Genomic DNA, 14798 nt, shown 5'->3' on the forward strand with positions numbered 1-14798 from the left:
TGTTAACTAGTGAAGGATAATGTGGAGTCAGCTCCTGCAGAATACCGAATAAAAGAAACAGATTACAAAGCCCATGACTTTTGTTTTTGTAGTTCTGAAGCTGATGCTGCCAGATATGAACTTGATACTGTTTTGCCCTGTTGATCTGTTGTCAAGGTATTTACCATACCATAATTGAATAGTTTGTCACTATTTTTGGAAAGCAGTGTAATAAGACACACAAGTTAGCATTGCTATAACCACAGCTTTAAAAACTTTTACATCTAAAACCGTTTCAAACAGCATGTGACTCAGTGAAACACAATCTGGTAAAGCTGGAATGTCCACAACTACTGCCAGTACTTTATTAAATGATGACCAAGGTTTTGATTTATAGACATGTTAGGGTATTCACTATTTAACTGCAGTTACTTACAATGATGTTTACACACAATTTTGTAAAAAAATAATCCTGAAATATTTCTCTCAAAAATATAAAAAGGTTAAGAATAATTACCTAGAATGCCAACTTTTCACACAGCTAACATTCAGCTAAATCTATAATCAACATATCAAATGCCATATCACTAGTGGTAGAACACAATAAATATATCTTAAAAAAAAAAAAAGTAATGGCTCCCTCTGTACCTGTAAATCTTACAATACACTTCTCCCTCGGTATTCACAGGGGTTAGGGGCAGAGCCGGACCGCGAAGTGTGAAAAATCGCAAATAACTTTGTGCCAGCTCTGACCCACCCCTGGACCTTATCTGGTGGTCTCTGCCTCCCTCCCTCCGTGCATGTTGCGAGGGACCAGTGTGGGTGCTTCAGTCTCCTCTTTCCCCGCTTTGGAGTTGGGCCGGGGGAGTGAAGAGGCGGCAGCGGGAGGATGCAGGTAAGAGGCGCTTGTTGGGAGGGGGTTAATAAAGGGCAACAAACCCGAATCTACGTCCCTGGAACCTTACCTAGTGGTGAAGCGGGGCAGGAGCGATCTTCCTATGCTCCTGCCCCATGCGGAGCTGTCATAAGAATGGCTGCCAGGAGTTCCCATTGTAATCTTGGAAAAGGAAGATCGCTCCTGCCCTGCTTCACCTCTAGACCACCAGATAAGGTTCCGGGGTGGCTTGGACAGCTTAATAGCCAAAAAAATGAAAATAGGGTTTTTATTAAAAAAAAAAAATAAATAAAAATCCCAAATAACCAAATCCGCGGATACTGAAACCGCGGATTCGGAGGGAGAAGTGTATATCAAATCTCAAATGAGGAGCAGGGATTTTCTTGTAAGTCCCCACCCAAGAAGCCTTAGAAACATTACTGACAGTGTTCCATGGCATCTGTATATTCACATCACTTCTTATTTCATTTGTAAATGGAGACATTTTCAGATTCTTGGAAAGCAAACTGGTAGATCAGTATTGTGGCCTATTTCAAGCCCATAAGCTCCCAACCAGGCTCTGATCTTAAAATAAACTGTTGTCTACAAGCAAGACGTCATTCAGCTGTCCCCTTGTCAGAACCCAACATAACCTGAAACTTCACTGCTGTACTAGATATCAATCAGTGCTTTTATCTCTTTAATCTTTGCCTGTTTCATTTCACTTGAACTCATCTTCTTTGTACCAAAGGCTCCTGCTGCAAGTTCTCTTTTCTTGTCCTGGATTTTCACCATATTTTCTTCAACTGAATTTTTCACAATAAACTAAATTTAAAAAAAAAGTAATATGGCATTTAGTTGCAGTAATTTGTAAAAACAGTAATATTTTAACAATAAAAATGAGTATACCACCTTAGTGGGGGGGGGGGGGGGAAGCGCCAAAGTGATACTTCAGTGCATCACACCCACCATCATGTTTCACACCTTTCCCACACACACATTTAACAGAGTAACAGAATAAATGATGTTAGATAAAGGCTTTCTAGGTATAATATCATTTAACAAATTCCACTATGTAGGAGTAAAGTTTGGATGATCTTCAGCATTGAACAAAACCTCAATATAAGCCCTGAATCTCCAGTTCTGTATATTACTCCTACTAATTTCTATAGCACAACTAGACATATGAAACGCCACATTCTCCAGCATGCAAAAAAATATTCATATCACCCCAGTAACAGGGTAAAGAGTAAGGCTAATGAGTACAATCAATTATATGAAGGTACTTTTGTCAATAGCACATGCTCCTACTGCATGACACTGTTTAAAGTGAGTTTTTGTTTGTGTGGTGGCTCTATGGGAGGTGGAGACCACTGGTTTTCTGCATTGTTATATTGGGTGGCAAGGGAAGAGCCTGTTTTCTAACAGGGCCCGACACTGTGGGGCAGACCTGATAGAGGACTGCAAAAAAATGCATATAAAAACTAAGAAAGCCAGACTCTACTCGTATAAGCAGTGCAATATTGGTAAAAGAAAAGCAGAAATGCATTTTTTTCTGTAGTCTACAAAATACAAAACTAGAAAGGTGTTCACTCCCAAAATATGTATGTTCAAAAGAAGACCTTAGAATAACATGTTATATTATAACAATTCATAGACCTCAGTGGTGTAACTGTGTGAACATCAAGTTTCAATACACACAGTATATTATACACCAGAAATCGTCATCGGTCAAACATTTTTCCAAAGTGCTTAAAGTGCAATCTTTATAAATAATTTTAGTAAATAGAAGTTTCGCCAGATGGCTGTATCAAGGATTTCCCCCTTTAGGTCGGCCAGAGAGGTTTCAGAAAAGGCAGATCTTGTTTGACAAACTTGCTGCACTTCTTCGAGGGAGTAAACAGGCAGATAGACAAGGGCGACCCGATCGACATTGTATATCTGGATTTTCAGAAGGCTTTAGACGCCACATCCGCCAACCAACCCCAAAGCCACAGGATACGGCAGGTCACTATACCCAGAGCCATGGACTTAGCTGAGGAATGCAACAGATCATAAGTGGCATCAGAGAGATAAGAAGCTCTCAGCTCAATCTTAGCAACTTCCTGATCCACCAAGGACCAATCAGTTGTCTCATGGTCAAGAACTCTCTCAGACCAACGGAAACAAGCCCGAGCTACCAGACCGCCACAAATCACCGCCTGCACAGCCAGAGCAGTCATATCAAAACTGCTTTTAAGTAGAGCTCCCATCTTACGGTCTTGAGGGTCTCTCAGGGCTGAGCTGCCTGCCACTAGCACGGTATGTTTGTGTGCAATAGCCACTGCCTGCCACTAGCACAGTATGTTTGTGTGCAATAACCGAGACCAATGCAGGAATGGGGTAGAGTTTGGCCATGCACCTCATCAACCGAAAAGGCGCGGTCAGAACTTTCCACTGAGCGTGCACTACATCCCAAATATCCTGATACATAGGGAAAGAGTGGGATGCTAATCGGATCCCTCTAAGAAGAGGGTCCTTAGCTTCCTCTTCAAAGTGTAAAACTGAAGACGCCTGAAGAATGAGTTCCTGCAACTCTTCCCGATAAAATATGTGCACAACAGACGTGTCCTTGCCAACCGACGCCTCTGAAAAATCTCCATCCAAAACATCAGACCCCCCTAACGGATCTGGAAAATCCTCCCCAAGATCCAAGTCCTCATCTGGAGGAAACAGATCAGCCAGAAAAGAATTCTCATCCTAAGACACCCGTGGCCGCTTGGATGATGGCTGAGGAGGCTGGATAGAGGCAGCTGTAGCAGGAGACTGAACAGGGGCGGCCCATGGAAGGTAAAACCTCCCAGACGATCCAGAGACCCCCAGAACCGAAGCAGGACCCCAAGACACCTGTAGGTATTTAAAAGTCTCTATCATATCTCCCATCTCCCGCCTTTCCTCCAAAGTATACAGATTGAGCAATTTAAGTCTGTCCCCATATGCCTTATGACAAAGACCATGCACCATTTTAGAAGCCTTCCACTGGACCATCCTTTTTATATATTTTTGAAGGTGCAGTCTCCAGAATTGTGCACAATATTCTAAATGAGGTCTCACCAAAATCTTATACAGGGGCATCAATACCTCCTTTTTCCTAATGGCCATACCTCTCCATATGCATCTTAGCATCCTTCTAGCTTTCGCCATCACCTTTTCAACCTGTTTGGCCACCTTAAGATCATCACATACAATCACACCCAAGTCCCGCTCTTCTGTTGTGCACATAAGTTCTTCACCCCCTAAACTGTACCATTTACTCAGGTTTTTGCAGCCCAAATGCATGACTTTGCATTTCTTAGCATTAAATTTTAGCTGCCAAATTTCAGACCATTCTTCAGGCTTCAACAAATGAGAGTAACACTTTTCATTGAAAAACTGGGTGGGTTAGGGAATGGAGTACAAGAGGAGGAGATCATAACTGCGGTTTTGTGGGAATTAATTTTTAGTTTACTTGTTATAATCCTGTCAGCATATTTAAGTTGGCAGAAATGAGAGAAGTGGGAGAATCAAGTGGAAGTAAAAGTTGGATATCATCTGCATAGATGAAGAAAGTGAAACCAAGTTACTGGAGTAGAAGTGTTAGAGGGGCAAGAAAGATATTAAAGGAGTATTGGACATAGCACAGATCCCTCAGGAATACAGTAAATGATGGCAGATAAAGACCTACATAGCTTTTCCAGTCTGCCCAACAAGGTGGCCAGAGCCTCACCCTGTGCAGGTTATAGTTATTTCTAATTAAACTCTGGTTGGAAATTTGTCATCATGCATTTAAATATGGTACAGTCACAGAACAATATATGTAACAGTATTTAACCTGATAATTTCATCATTAAGATGTCTTTCCACCTCCCTTGAGATGCACAGCACCCTCACTCATAGCATATGAAAGGCACTACGGTCTTATAATTTCTTTTCATACCATCCTATTTGAATAGAATTTCTATGGTCTTATAATTTCTTTCCATACCATCCTATTTGAATAGAATTTCTAGATTACCTTAGTGATGATTACTTCTTTTTTCTGGCCAAGCCTGTGGCACCTGTCAAAACACTGTTCCTCAGCAGCAGGATTCCAGGCCTGCAGAAAACACAAAAATTACATCTGCTTGTAAAACCTCTCTCAGACACTTAGGGAACATAAATAATTTTAAACACCTATTGTTAGAGCAGGTGGCTTCAGTACAACAGAAATATGGTCATATGACCCCTCAGACTGAAGACTATAAAAGGAACAACAGAAAAACAAATTACTCACCTGAAGCAGGTATTCTACACAGAGAGCAGCATGCAAGTTCTCACATAATCATGGAGGAATTAGGTTCTTATCTGCTAAATTTTCTTTCTTTTAGAATCTCCAAACCGGTACAGTTCACTGATGGGTAATAGCTCACCATGACCAGCAGGTGGAAACTGAGACAAAATTTTGACTGTAATACTATTAGCTGTGCTTCCCTCAAGTCTAACCAGTTTGCAGAATAGCCAATCAGAACTAAGTAGTACTAATTATAACAGCAACAACAATCCTAACAGGAGTAACAACTAACACAGAGCAATACTGTTGGAAATTGCATAGAAGAAGCCCCTTCAACAAAATGTCCGCACAGCTCGCCAACTACGCCATAGCCGCTGTTCTTTTGATCTCCTCGACTCTATAAAAATACTAGAACCCGCAGAAAAAAAAACACACTCTTCACATGAATTCCGTAAATACAGACAAACAGGATGGGGACTGTACTAGTCTGGAGAATCTAAAAGAAAGAAAATTAGCTGGTAAGAACCTAATTTCTCCATCTTTAGCATCTCTCCAGACCAGTACAGCTCACTGATGGGACATACCAAAGCAGTACCCATCGTGGATGGGATCCTCGGAGGACCACCACCAGAACATGCTCACTGAACACCTGGATGTCCACACGGTAATGTCGCACAAATGAATGCAGAGAAGACCAAACTGCTGCCTTGCAGATATCCATTGGAGGCACCTGAGAAGCTGCCTGACCTCGAGTGGAAAGAGCCTTGAGAAAATTCGGAATGGACTTATTCTGAAGAAGACAGGCGGAAGCGATAGTCTCTTTGATCCAGTATGCAATGGTAGCCTTGGAAATGCCATCCCCCTTACAAGGACCCGCTAATAGGACAAAAAGATTATCCAACTTTCGGAACTCCTGGGTCCGCTGAACATAAGAGTGAAGGACCCGATAGACATCCAACTTACGCAACTGCCTCTGTTCCGAAGAGCCCTCCTGGCTATCCAAGACTCGGAGGACCATGGACTGGTTGACATGAAAAAGCGAGACCACCTTCGGCAGAAAGGAAGGAACAAGCCATAGCACCACCCGCTTCCTAGAAAACTCCAGGAAGGGAGGCCTACAAGAGAAACCTGCAGCTTAGAAACGCGTCTCGCAGTAGTAATGGACACCAGGAAAACCACCTTGAGAGTAAGGTCCTTCAATGAGAAGGAACCCAGGGGCTCAAAGGGAAGGCGCACTAGCACGGACAGGACTAGATTGAGATCCCAGGCCAGAACCGAAGGCCACACTGGAAGCCGAAGTAATTCAGCTGCCCTCAAAAAGCGAACCACATCTAGAAAAGAAGTATACCCTGCAGCAAACCACAAAATGCAAACAAAGCTGCAAGTTGAACCCGGAGAGAAGACCAGGCCAGGCCCCTATCCAGGCCATCCTGCAAGAACTCCAAGATGTGAGGCAAAGAGGTGCGAAAGACACCACACCACTCTTCAAAAATATGCCAAACCCGCACATAAGCATGAGAAGTGGAAAGCCTCCGGGACCCCAAGAGAGTGGAGATCACTTTATCTGAATAACCTCTCTTACCTAGGCATTCCCTCTCAAGAGCCAAGCATTGGAATGGGGCTCTGAGACAGGTCGGGCGAGAGGGGCAACAGAAGAGGATCTACCACAAGAAGACAAACCAGAACCTAGGCCAGTCCGGAGCCACCAGGATCATGTGGCCGGGGTGCAGAGGAAACATGTACAGGAGGCCCAACGTTGGCCAAGGCTGTACCAGAGCATCCAGTCCCTTGGCCTGAGCATCCCTGCACCGACTGAAGAAACATGGCACTTTGGGGTTGACATTCGTGGCCATCAAGTCCATAACTGGCAGCCCCCAAGCCTGCACAATCAACTCGAAGGCTACAGGACCAAGACACCACTCTCCGAGATCTAGCACGTGACAACTGAGGAAGTCCACCTGGACATTCTCCACTCCCTCTATGTGGGAAGCCGAGATGTCCCAAAGATGAGTCTCTGCCCACACCATGAACAGAGCAGTTTCCTGCGCCACCAGACAACTCCTGGTTCCTCCCTGATGACTGACATAAGCCACCGCCATGGCACTGTTCGAGAGAACCCGAACAAACTTACCCATCAACTTCAGTCGGATGGCTCTGGTCTGCAGAACATTGATTGACCAAGACGCCTCCTCCGGAGACCAGCTGCCTTAAGCCAAATGACCGAGACACTGAGCTCCCCAACCGAGGAGACCGACATCCTTAAGCAGTCCACTGGGACTGATCCAGACTCACCAAGAGTGGTGCCGGAGAGTAGGCATTGGGCGGGAAGGGCGGCAGAGGAAGCATGACCCCATGACGGGCCCTGGGGAGACCCAGAGGCAGGAAAAAAAGCAGCCCCTCGACCAAGGCAAAATATGTGGAAATCACACAAACGCCCCCGAGCAATGCCAGGCGGGTGGGCACGATCTTCAGGAAGACGGGGCACCTTAGAGTCCATTAAGGTCTGAACCAACTTGTCCAAATCCTCGCCAAACAAAAAAGACCACCGAAAGGGAAATTTCATCAGCTTAGCCTTAGATGCCGCTTCCACCGACCAAGCCCGGAACCATAAGGTATGACGAGCAGCCACCCTGAGAGCCATGGACTTAGACAATGCCCACAACAGGTCATACATGGCATCAGAGATAAGAAGCACCCATCTCAATTTTGGCTATTTCCTGTTCCTCCAAGGACCAGTCATCAGACTCACGGTCAAGGACATGCTCGGTCCACCAAAAACAAGCCAAAGCTACCAGACCACCACATATTGCCGCCTGGACTTCAATGGCAGTGATATCAAAATTCTGCTTAAGGAGGGACTCTAACCTAAGCTCTTCAGAGTCTCTCAAGGCTGAGCCACCCTTAAACGGGCACCGCTTCGAGATGGCAGAGACCACTGCGTCCACCAGTGGCAACTTCAATTTATCCCCCTCTGAGATGGGAAACAGGCGAGCCGTAGAGCACCTCCGGTGTTTTCCACTGCACAAGCACATGCAGGGGCTCCTTCGTGCCTTCCTCAAAATGTAGCACCGAGGAGACCTGAAGAATAAATTCCTGGAGCTCTTCCTGCTGAAAGATGTGCATCACCGACGCATCCTCACCAGCTGACGGAACTGAAAACCTCCCCACTGCCAGCGTCATACGTCCCCCCGAGAGGATCCTGGAGGTCTCCCAAAGGGTCCAGGTCCTCTTCAAGAGAAAACTGCTCCCCATAGAGAAAATCATCACCCCAAGAGACCCTCGGCCGCTTGGAAGAGAGAGGAGAGGAGATGAAACCGGCACTGAGGGTGGGCAAACTAGAGTGATGCAGAGGGAACCCCTTCTCCCCCCTTGTGCGGAAGCAGAACCCCTGGCCGCCTGAATGTAAGCCTTACACTATGTGAAAACAAAATCAGGGGGAAAAAAAACCATGGTGGCCCAATGGGACTCACTGCCAAAGCAGAGGACCCAGCAGAAACCTGCCCCTGTCTCACCAATATAGAGGGGGTAGGTCACCTGAGGTTGCAGACAAAATGGAGGCGCTTCCCGCCAAAATCGGAGCAAAGCCCACTGAAAAACATGCCCCTGAGAAGCCTGAATCATCCCAGCCGCTAAAGCAGGCAAGCCGACAACAGCAGTAAGGGAGTCCCCAGCAGCATCAGCAGTAAGGGAAACATTATTTCTCTGTTTGTCAGTGGTTGGGGGAATCCCTGTGTGAGTAACGAGGGATACCCGGGCATTCCCGCTGTCAACTGCCGATGTGCGAGGCACTTGCGAAGGGGATCCCTGGACACCTGAAGCCCTCAAGGAGTCCCCTTCACGGCGGCCAGCACACTGCAAGCACAGACCGGCTGCATCGACCTCGTGTCTGGAGCACAATGAGCAATTTTTCCCTTTAAAAGTGCTCATTGCACAATATGCAACTTAGCTAAGGGAAAAAGTGTTGGTTAGCAATAAAAGGCAATAACAATGAACTGAAGGCTCCCTTAAGACCAGCACTGCCTCAGGATTTTTTTTTTTCTGGCAGAATAGACTCCACTGACTCTCCAAACCATTGCCTTGCCAGTATCAGTGGCAAGTCTTACAGCTGAGGCACCTCTACAAAATTTTGGCGAGGTGCAGGAAATGGGGGGAGGGACTCAACTCATGACCCATCGAGTGTGACACCCCCGAAGTCAGACAGACCCCCAAAAGGGTCCCCCCCCAGCTCAGTCCAGCACCAGACAGGGACAAGGCCACTAAACAACTTCTAAGAGGCCTACACTTACCCACGGAAGACTAAAACAGCTTACCACACCTGCTTGGAGACTGAGAACAGACTGAATATATTAGGGGGAAGCACAGCTACTTGTATTACAGCCAAAAGGTTTGTCTGTCTCCACCTGCTGGTCATGATGAGCTATTACCCATCAGTGAACTGGGCTAGTTTGAAGAGTTGCAGAAAATGATTTTTAATGAAAATGGTAGATAGCTGACATCTGTACCTGCGAAAGGAAGGAGAGAAAATAAGGACTCACTGGATCCATCAGAAATACACGTGAAGCTGCAGTCAGATTTAGTCCAACTCCACCAGCTTTTAGAGACAGCAACATTATGGTTGGCGATTCAGGTGCAGAACTTTGAAAGCACTGAATAGCTTCTATCCTTTTCTTCTGTGTCAAGGAGCCATCCAGACGAACAAACACAAATCCAGATTCTCTAGAAAAGGAAAGGGAGAGAATAAAATACTCTTCCTTATTTTCCTTTGGCAACATTCTACCTAGTAACTTCACTATTACTATATTTAAACATTTGCTACCAGGATAAAAAACTGTAAACAAGTAATACTGAACTGTAAATCCCCTGTTGGATAATTTGTATAAGTTTTCTTCTGTCACTGTTCAAGTATTTTGCAGAACTTATATTCAGCCTTTCAAAACTTTTCTTTAAATAAAAATGATTGAAAATTGATAAAACTGCTTTATTTCTTTTAAGCAGTTTTTCATAATCCAGCTTACCTCAATGGAGTTTCTATTATAGAAAGAAATGCTGTAAACTGAGACACAATTAAACTTTTGATCATTGGATTCTTCTTCCTCAGCTCTGTCAATGAATGCATTAGAGCACTGACCTGTAAAACAGCAGAATGTAAAATCTAATATCATTTTTCATACGCTGACAGGTTAAAAATGCTGGGGCTGTTCTCCCTGGAGAAGAGGAGACTTAGAGGGGACATGATAGAAACCTTCAAAATCCTTAAGGGCATAGAGAAAGTGAATAAGGACAGATTTTTCAAACTGTGGGGAGCCACAAGCACTAGGGGTCACTCGGAGAAATTGAAAGGGGACAGGTTTAGAACAAATGCTAGGAAGTTCTTTTTTACCCAGAGGGTGGTGGACATATGGAACGCGCTTCCGGAGAATGTGATAGGCCAGAACTCTGTACAGGGGTTCAAGGAGGGTTTGGATAGGTTCCTGGAGGATAAGGGGATAGAGGGGTACAGATATAACTTGAGGTAGGTTATAGAAGTAGGCAGAAACCACTTCACAGGTCGCGGACCTGATGGGCCGCCGCGGGAGCGGACCGCTGGGCGAGATGGACCTCGGTCTGACCCAGTGGAGGCAACTTCTTATGTTCTTATAGCTATTTATTTTAGCAATACATTCCTCAGGATGGGGACCAAAACACATAGCAACCAATATTTAAACACCAAGTGCTGCGGGCAGATTTAGCTCTGGATATTCAATGATGTGGCATGTCCAGGCACCAGAATTAAATATCTGAGGATAAATAAGTTTAAGGAAGCCACCAACTGGGACATTTATGCAAGTCATGGCTGAATATCTGCAGGGACCTGGGTAAGCTGCTCTTTGCTCCTCCAAATCCACCCTCTCTCCCATGTATTTAAAGGCCAACCTGGGTCTACTTGTAAATAGATATCTGGTAGTCTAGTGGAGTCCTGCTATGACCACTCGCGGAAGCCTCTCAGCACTAGCTGCTGTGACAGGCAAGAGTAAGTTGCATTACTCCTGCCCATAGGACCCCACTAAAGCAGCAGCTATCTACAAGTTGGCCCGGGATGATATCCAATAGGATCAGTTATAAGACATTTAAAAACTGATATGGGCTTCCACTGGTAGCTAATAAAGTTCTCTCAGTAATGGGGTCACTCTATTTACACAATATTATATTTACTTCAGTGTTTTGTAATAACTGCAATCAGGACAATAAAGGTTTTGAAATGTCTGAATATAGAGACTCACAGTATCCAGGCATGCGAAGGTGATTGCATGTAAGTCATCTAAGGACAGAAAGGGGTTTAATTTAATGCAAAAAAAAAAAAAAATAATCAGTTTTTGGAATAAATTGAGATTTCCCTTTTAAAGTAGAATCAATCCCAACTCCTAAGCTTCAGGCCTTTGTATGAAGAGGGATATATTGCCATCTAAACTGGGAGTAACATTTGATAAAGGGCTAAATTTACCTCCCACCCACAGTAGTCTTTCTTTTTTTTTTAAGTATTTATTTAGTTTTAGCAAATGAGTGACAATAATGAAATACATTTAAAACTAACTTCAATGTAATTAAAAGTTCCTTAGTGATATTAATACAGGAAAGATAATCTGAACATGGCTTCCTATATATGCAAGACAACTTTTAGGGCTCCTTTTATCAAGCCGCGCTAGTGGTTTAACGCGCGTAATAGCTTGTGCTAAACCACTAGCCACGCTAGCCGCTATTGCCTCCTCTTGAGCAGGCCAGCACAGGGGTTAACGTGTGATAAGTCACGCACGTTAACCCTGCTAGCGCGGCTTGATAAAAGGAGCCCTTAGTTTGTTGCCAAGAGAGCTAAAAAAAGACATTAAACAAACAAACAAAAAAAGTGTATTACTACTACTATTTATCACTTATATAGCGCTAAAAGGCACACACAGCGCTGTACATTTTGACATTTAATAGACAGTCCTTGCTCAGAAGAGCTTAGGATCTAACTTGGACAGACAGACATGACATAGAGGGTGGGGGATGTAGAACCCAAGGTGAGAGGAGTTAGAAGTTGAAAGTACTCTCAAAGAGGTGGGCTTTTAACTTGGACCTAAACATTGCCAGCGACGGAGCACACCATTGGGATTTGGGTAGTTTGTTCCAGGCATACAACGCAACAAGATAGAATGGACGGCGTCTGGAGTTGGCAGAGGAGGAGAAGGGCATCGATAGGAGGGACTTATCAGCTGAGAGGAGCTCACGGGTGGGGGAACATCGGGGGAGATAAGTGAAGAGAGATAGTGAGGGGCAGCCGAGTGAATACATTTGTAGGTCAGTAAGAGGAGTTTGAATTGTATTCAGAAACGGATGGGAAGTGACTTCATTGTAAATATGGGCTGGCAGGGGTGTCTCATAGAAGAGGGAACTTTTTAAAACCTTGTCATGTGATCCATGGGGGTGGAGGTGGGGGACTCTTGTGGCACTTTGCAACCTGGATTCTAACTGTGTAACTGCAGGTGGTTGTCATTTATGGACCCCCTAGTAAGTCCCTCTCTTCATAAAAAAACAAATGTTGCCAAACTAGAACAGATCAAGGGTACATCAAACCCAGTATCCTGTTTCCAACAGTGGCCAATCCAGGGCACAAGTACCTGGCAAGATCCCAAAAGAGTAGAACAGATTTTATGCTGCTTGTCCTAGAAATAAGTGGTGTATTTTCTCAAGTCCATCTTAAAAAGAGATAGGAATGGTATGCTGAACCATAGGGTTCTCCATGCTTGCTCACAAGCATTCTGCAGAAGCTGCCAATCACAGCTTTTCAGCTCCTCCACCTTCTTCCCAGTCGAAATAACCTATTCCAAATAACCCCTAAGCCTCAGCCGCGACCTTTCAAAAAGTTCAAAATGGGGGCCCAAATTTTGTCTATGACAATTTGCCTGTTAGAGAAAGCAGCCGCTTTGGATTCATATAGGCGTATTAAAAGAATTGTGTTCCACCAAAATGTAATATTGAGGAGATCAGTTGATTTCCAGTTATGTAAAATCATTTTAATTGTGAGGGCGATGAGAATATTAAAGAGGGACTGTTGCCATTTATCCAGCTCATCAGTAAAAGCTAGGGATCTAAATATAATCATGTCTGGTTTAAGCTGGGAGTGAATAGACAGGATCTTGAGAATGGACCACCAGACCCGAGACCAAAAATCTTGAATAATAAAGACAGGAATATATCATGTGTAACAAATCTCCAAGATCAGTAGCACAATGCCAGCAGGAATTGTTATCTCGAAGCTCGGCCTGGAACATTTTACTAGGTGTCCAATGAGCTTTATAGTGGAGGAAAAAGAGAGACAGAGAGGGTGGTGGATGTGGTAGGGCGGAGAATCCATCTGAAGTATTGGGACCACTCCATGTTAGAGTCAGATCAGGAGAGTTCAGAAGACCAAGAGTCTGTAGATCTTTTGGTCTTGGAATAGGCATTAGAGAGTAATTCTTTGTAAAACAAAGAAGTGGTGTGGCCTAGTGTGAAACCCAGTTGGGATAATCTGATAAAATTAGACAAGGATGAATAACTGGAAAGAGAGGGTAGGCATTTCTTAAGACAATGAGAGAGTTGCATCCAGTGGAAGAACTCCGTAGGAGGAAGATCGAATTTTCCCATAAGTTGTGAAAAAGAAGGCAATACATCATCCATCATAATAAGATCTAGAGACCAAATATTTCTGGTAATCCATTCCTTCCAGTGAATAGTACATCCACCTATTAGAATTTGAGCATTATTCCATATAGGAGATTGAGTGGTTGTCTATCGGTTATGTTTGGAGATTGTATCAAGATGTTGTATGGCATAAATGGTGGCAATAACTGTCACGGATTTGTCTAGCACGGTATGAATAGGGGTATATGGAAGACATTGAATAGGGATGGGATGTACTAGATCTGCTTCTACAAAAAGCCAAGCAGAGCATCTTTCAATGGGAGCCAGGTCCTGAGACCAGAAAATGCTGTATCGGAGCAGAGCAGAAACATGATATAGAAAAAAATCTGGAAACCCCATACCCCCCATCTTTAGATGTCTTCAGGACAGCTAATGAGATCTGGGGTTTTTTATAATTCCAGAGGTATGATGTTAGGGTTTTCCAAATTGATTTGTAAAAAACTCAGTGAGCCAATCTCGGTAACAGACGTATAGTAATTAATAATTAGTGCAATCGTCGTTTTGAACTCACCATGAAAGGGTAAGCAGAGACCACCGTTTCACCAGTGCGTCAACTTTAGAGGTAATTGCAGATAAGTTCAGATCCATCATATGGTTTCTGTCCCTATGAAATAAGACTCCCAAATATTTGAGATGAGAGGAGGCCCATTGAAATTGGGTCGTGCCACAATCAGCTATGGTGGTCAGATCATTCAGAGATAATAATTCAGACTTGGACCAGATAGAGATTGGGATAGAGAGTGGGCCAGATCAATTATGGAGTGGACCATACGAGCATTGTCACCGATGAACCTATTTCTCATAAAGCCTACTTGATCAGGATGAATAATATCACCCAGTACTTTATCCAGTCTAAAAGCTAAGATTTTTGCTAGAATTTTGCAATCAATGTTTAAAAAGGATATGGGCTATAATTGGCCACTTTAGAGGTGTCCCTATCCGTTTTGGGTACAATCA

The 14798-nt window shown here is 44.1% G+C and overlaps 1 protein-coding gene across 3 annotated transcripts in view; it reads right to left on the minus strand.

Annotated features, from left to right (window-relative positions):
• Positions 1-304: 304 nt before the first annotated feature.
• HLTF (helicase like transcription factor) overlaps positions 305-14798 on the minus strand; it is a 92538-nt gene continuing 78044 nt past the window's right edge. For all 3 annotated transcript variants that reach the window (XM_033957799.1, XM_033957797.1, XM_033957798.1), the window contains 4 exons: positions 10157-10269; positions 9677-9857; positions 4887-4967; positions 305-1678 (listed from right to left, as the gene is read on the minus strand). In XM_033957799.1, the coding sequence (XP_033813690.1) occupies positions 1526-1678; positions 4887-4967; positions 9677-9857; positions 10157-10269 (528 nt within the window). In that variant the 3' untranslated portion in view covers positions 305-1525. The remainder of the gene's footprint in view (positions 1679-4886; positions 4968-9676; positions 9858-10156; positions 10270-14798) is intronic.

This window comes from Geotrypetes seraphini, chromosome 9 (genome assembly GCF_902459505.1).
Source record: "Geotrypetes seraphini chromosome 9, aGeoSer1.1, whole genome shotgun sequence".
Lineage (NCBI taxonomy): Eukaryota > Metazoa > Chordata > Amphibia > Gymnophiona > Dermophiidae > Geotrypetes > Geotrypetes seraphini.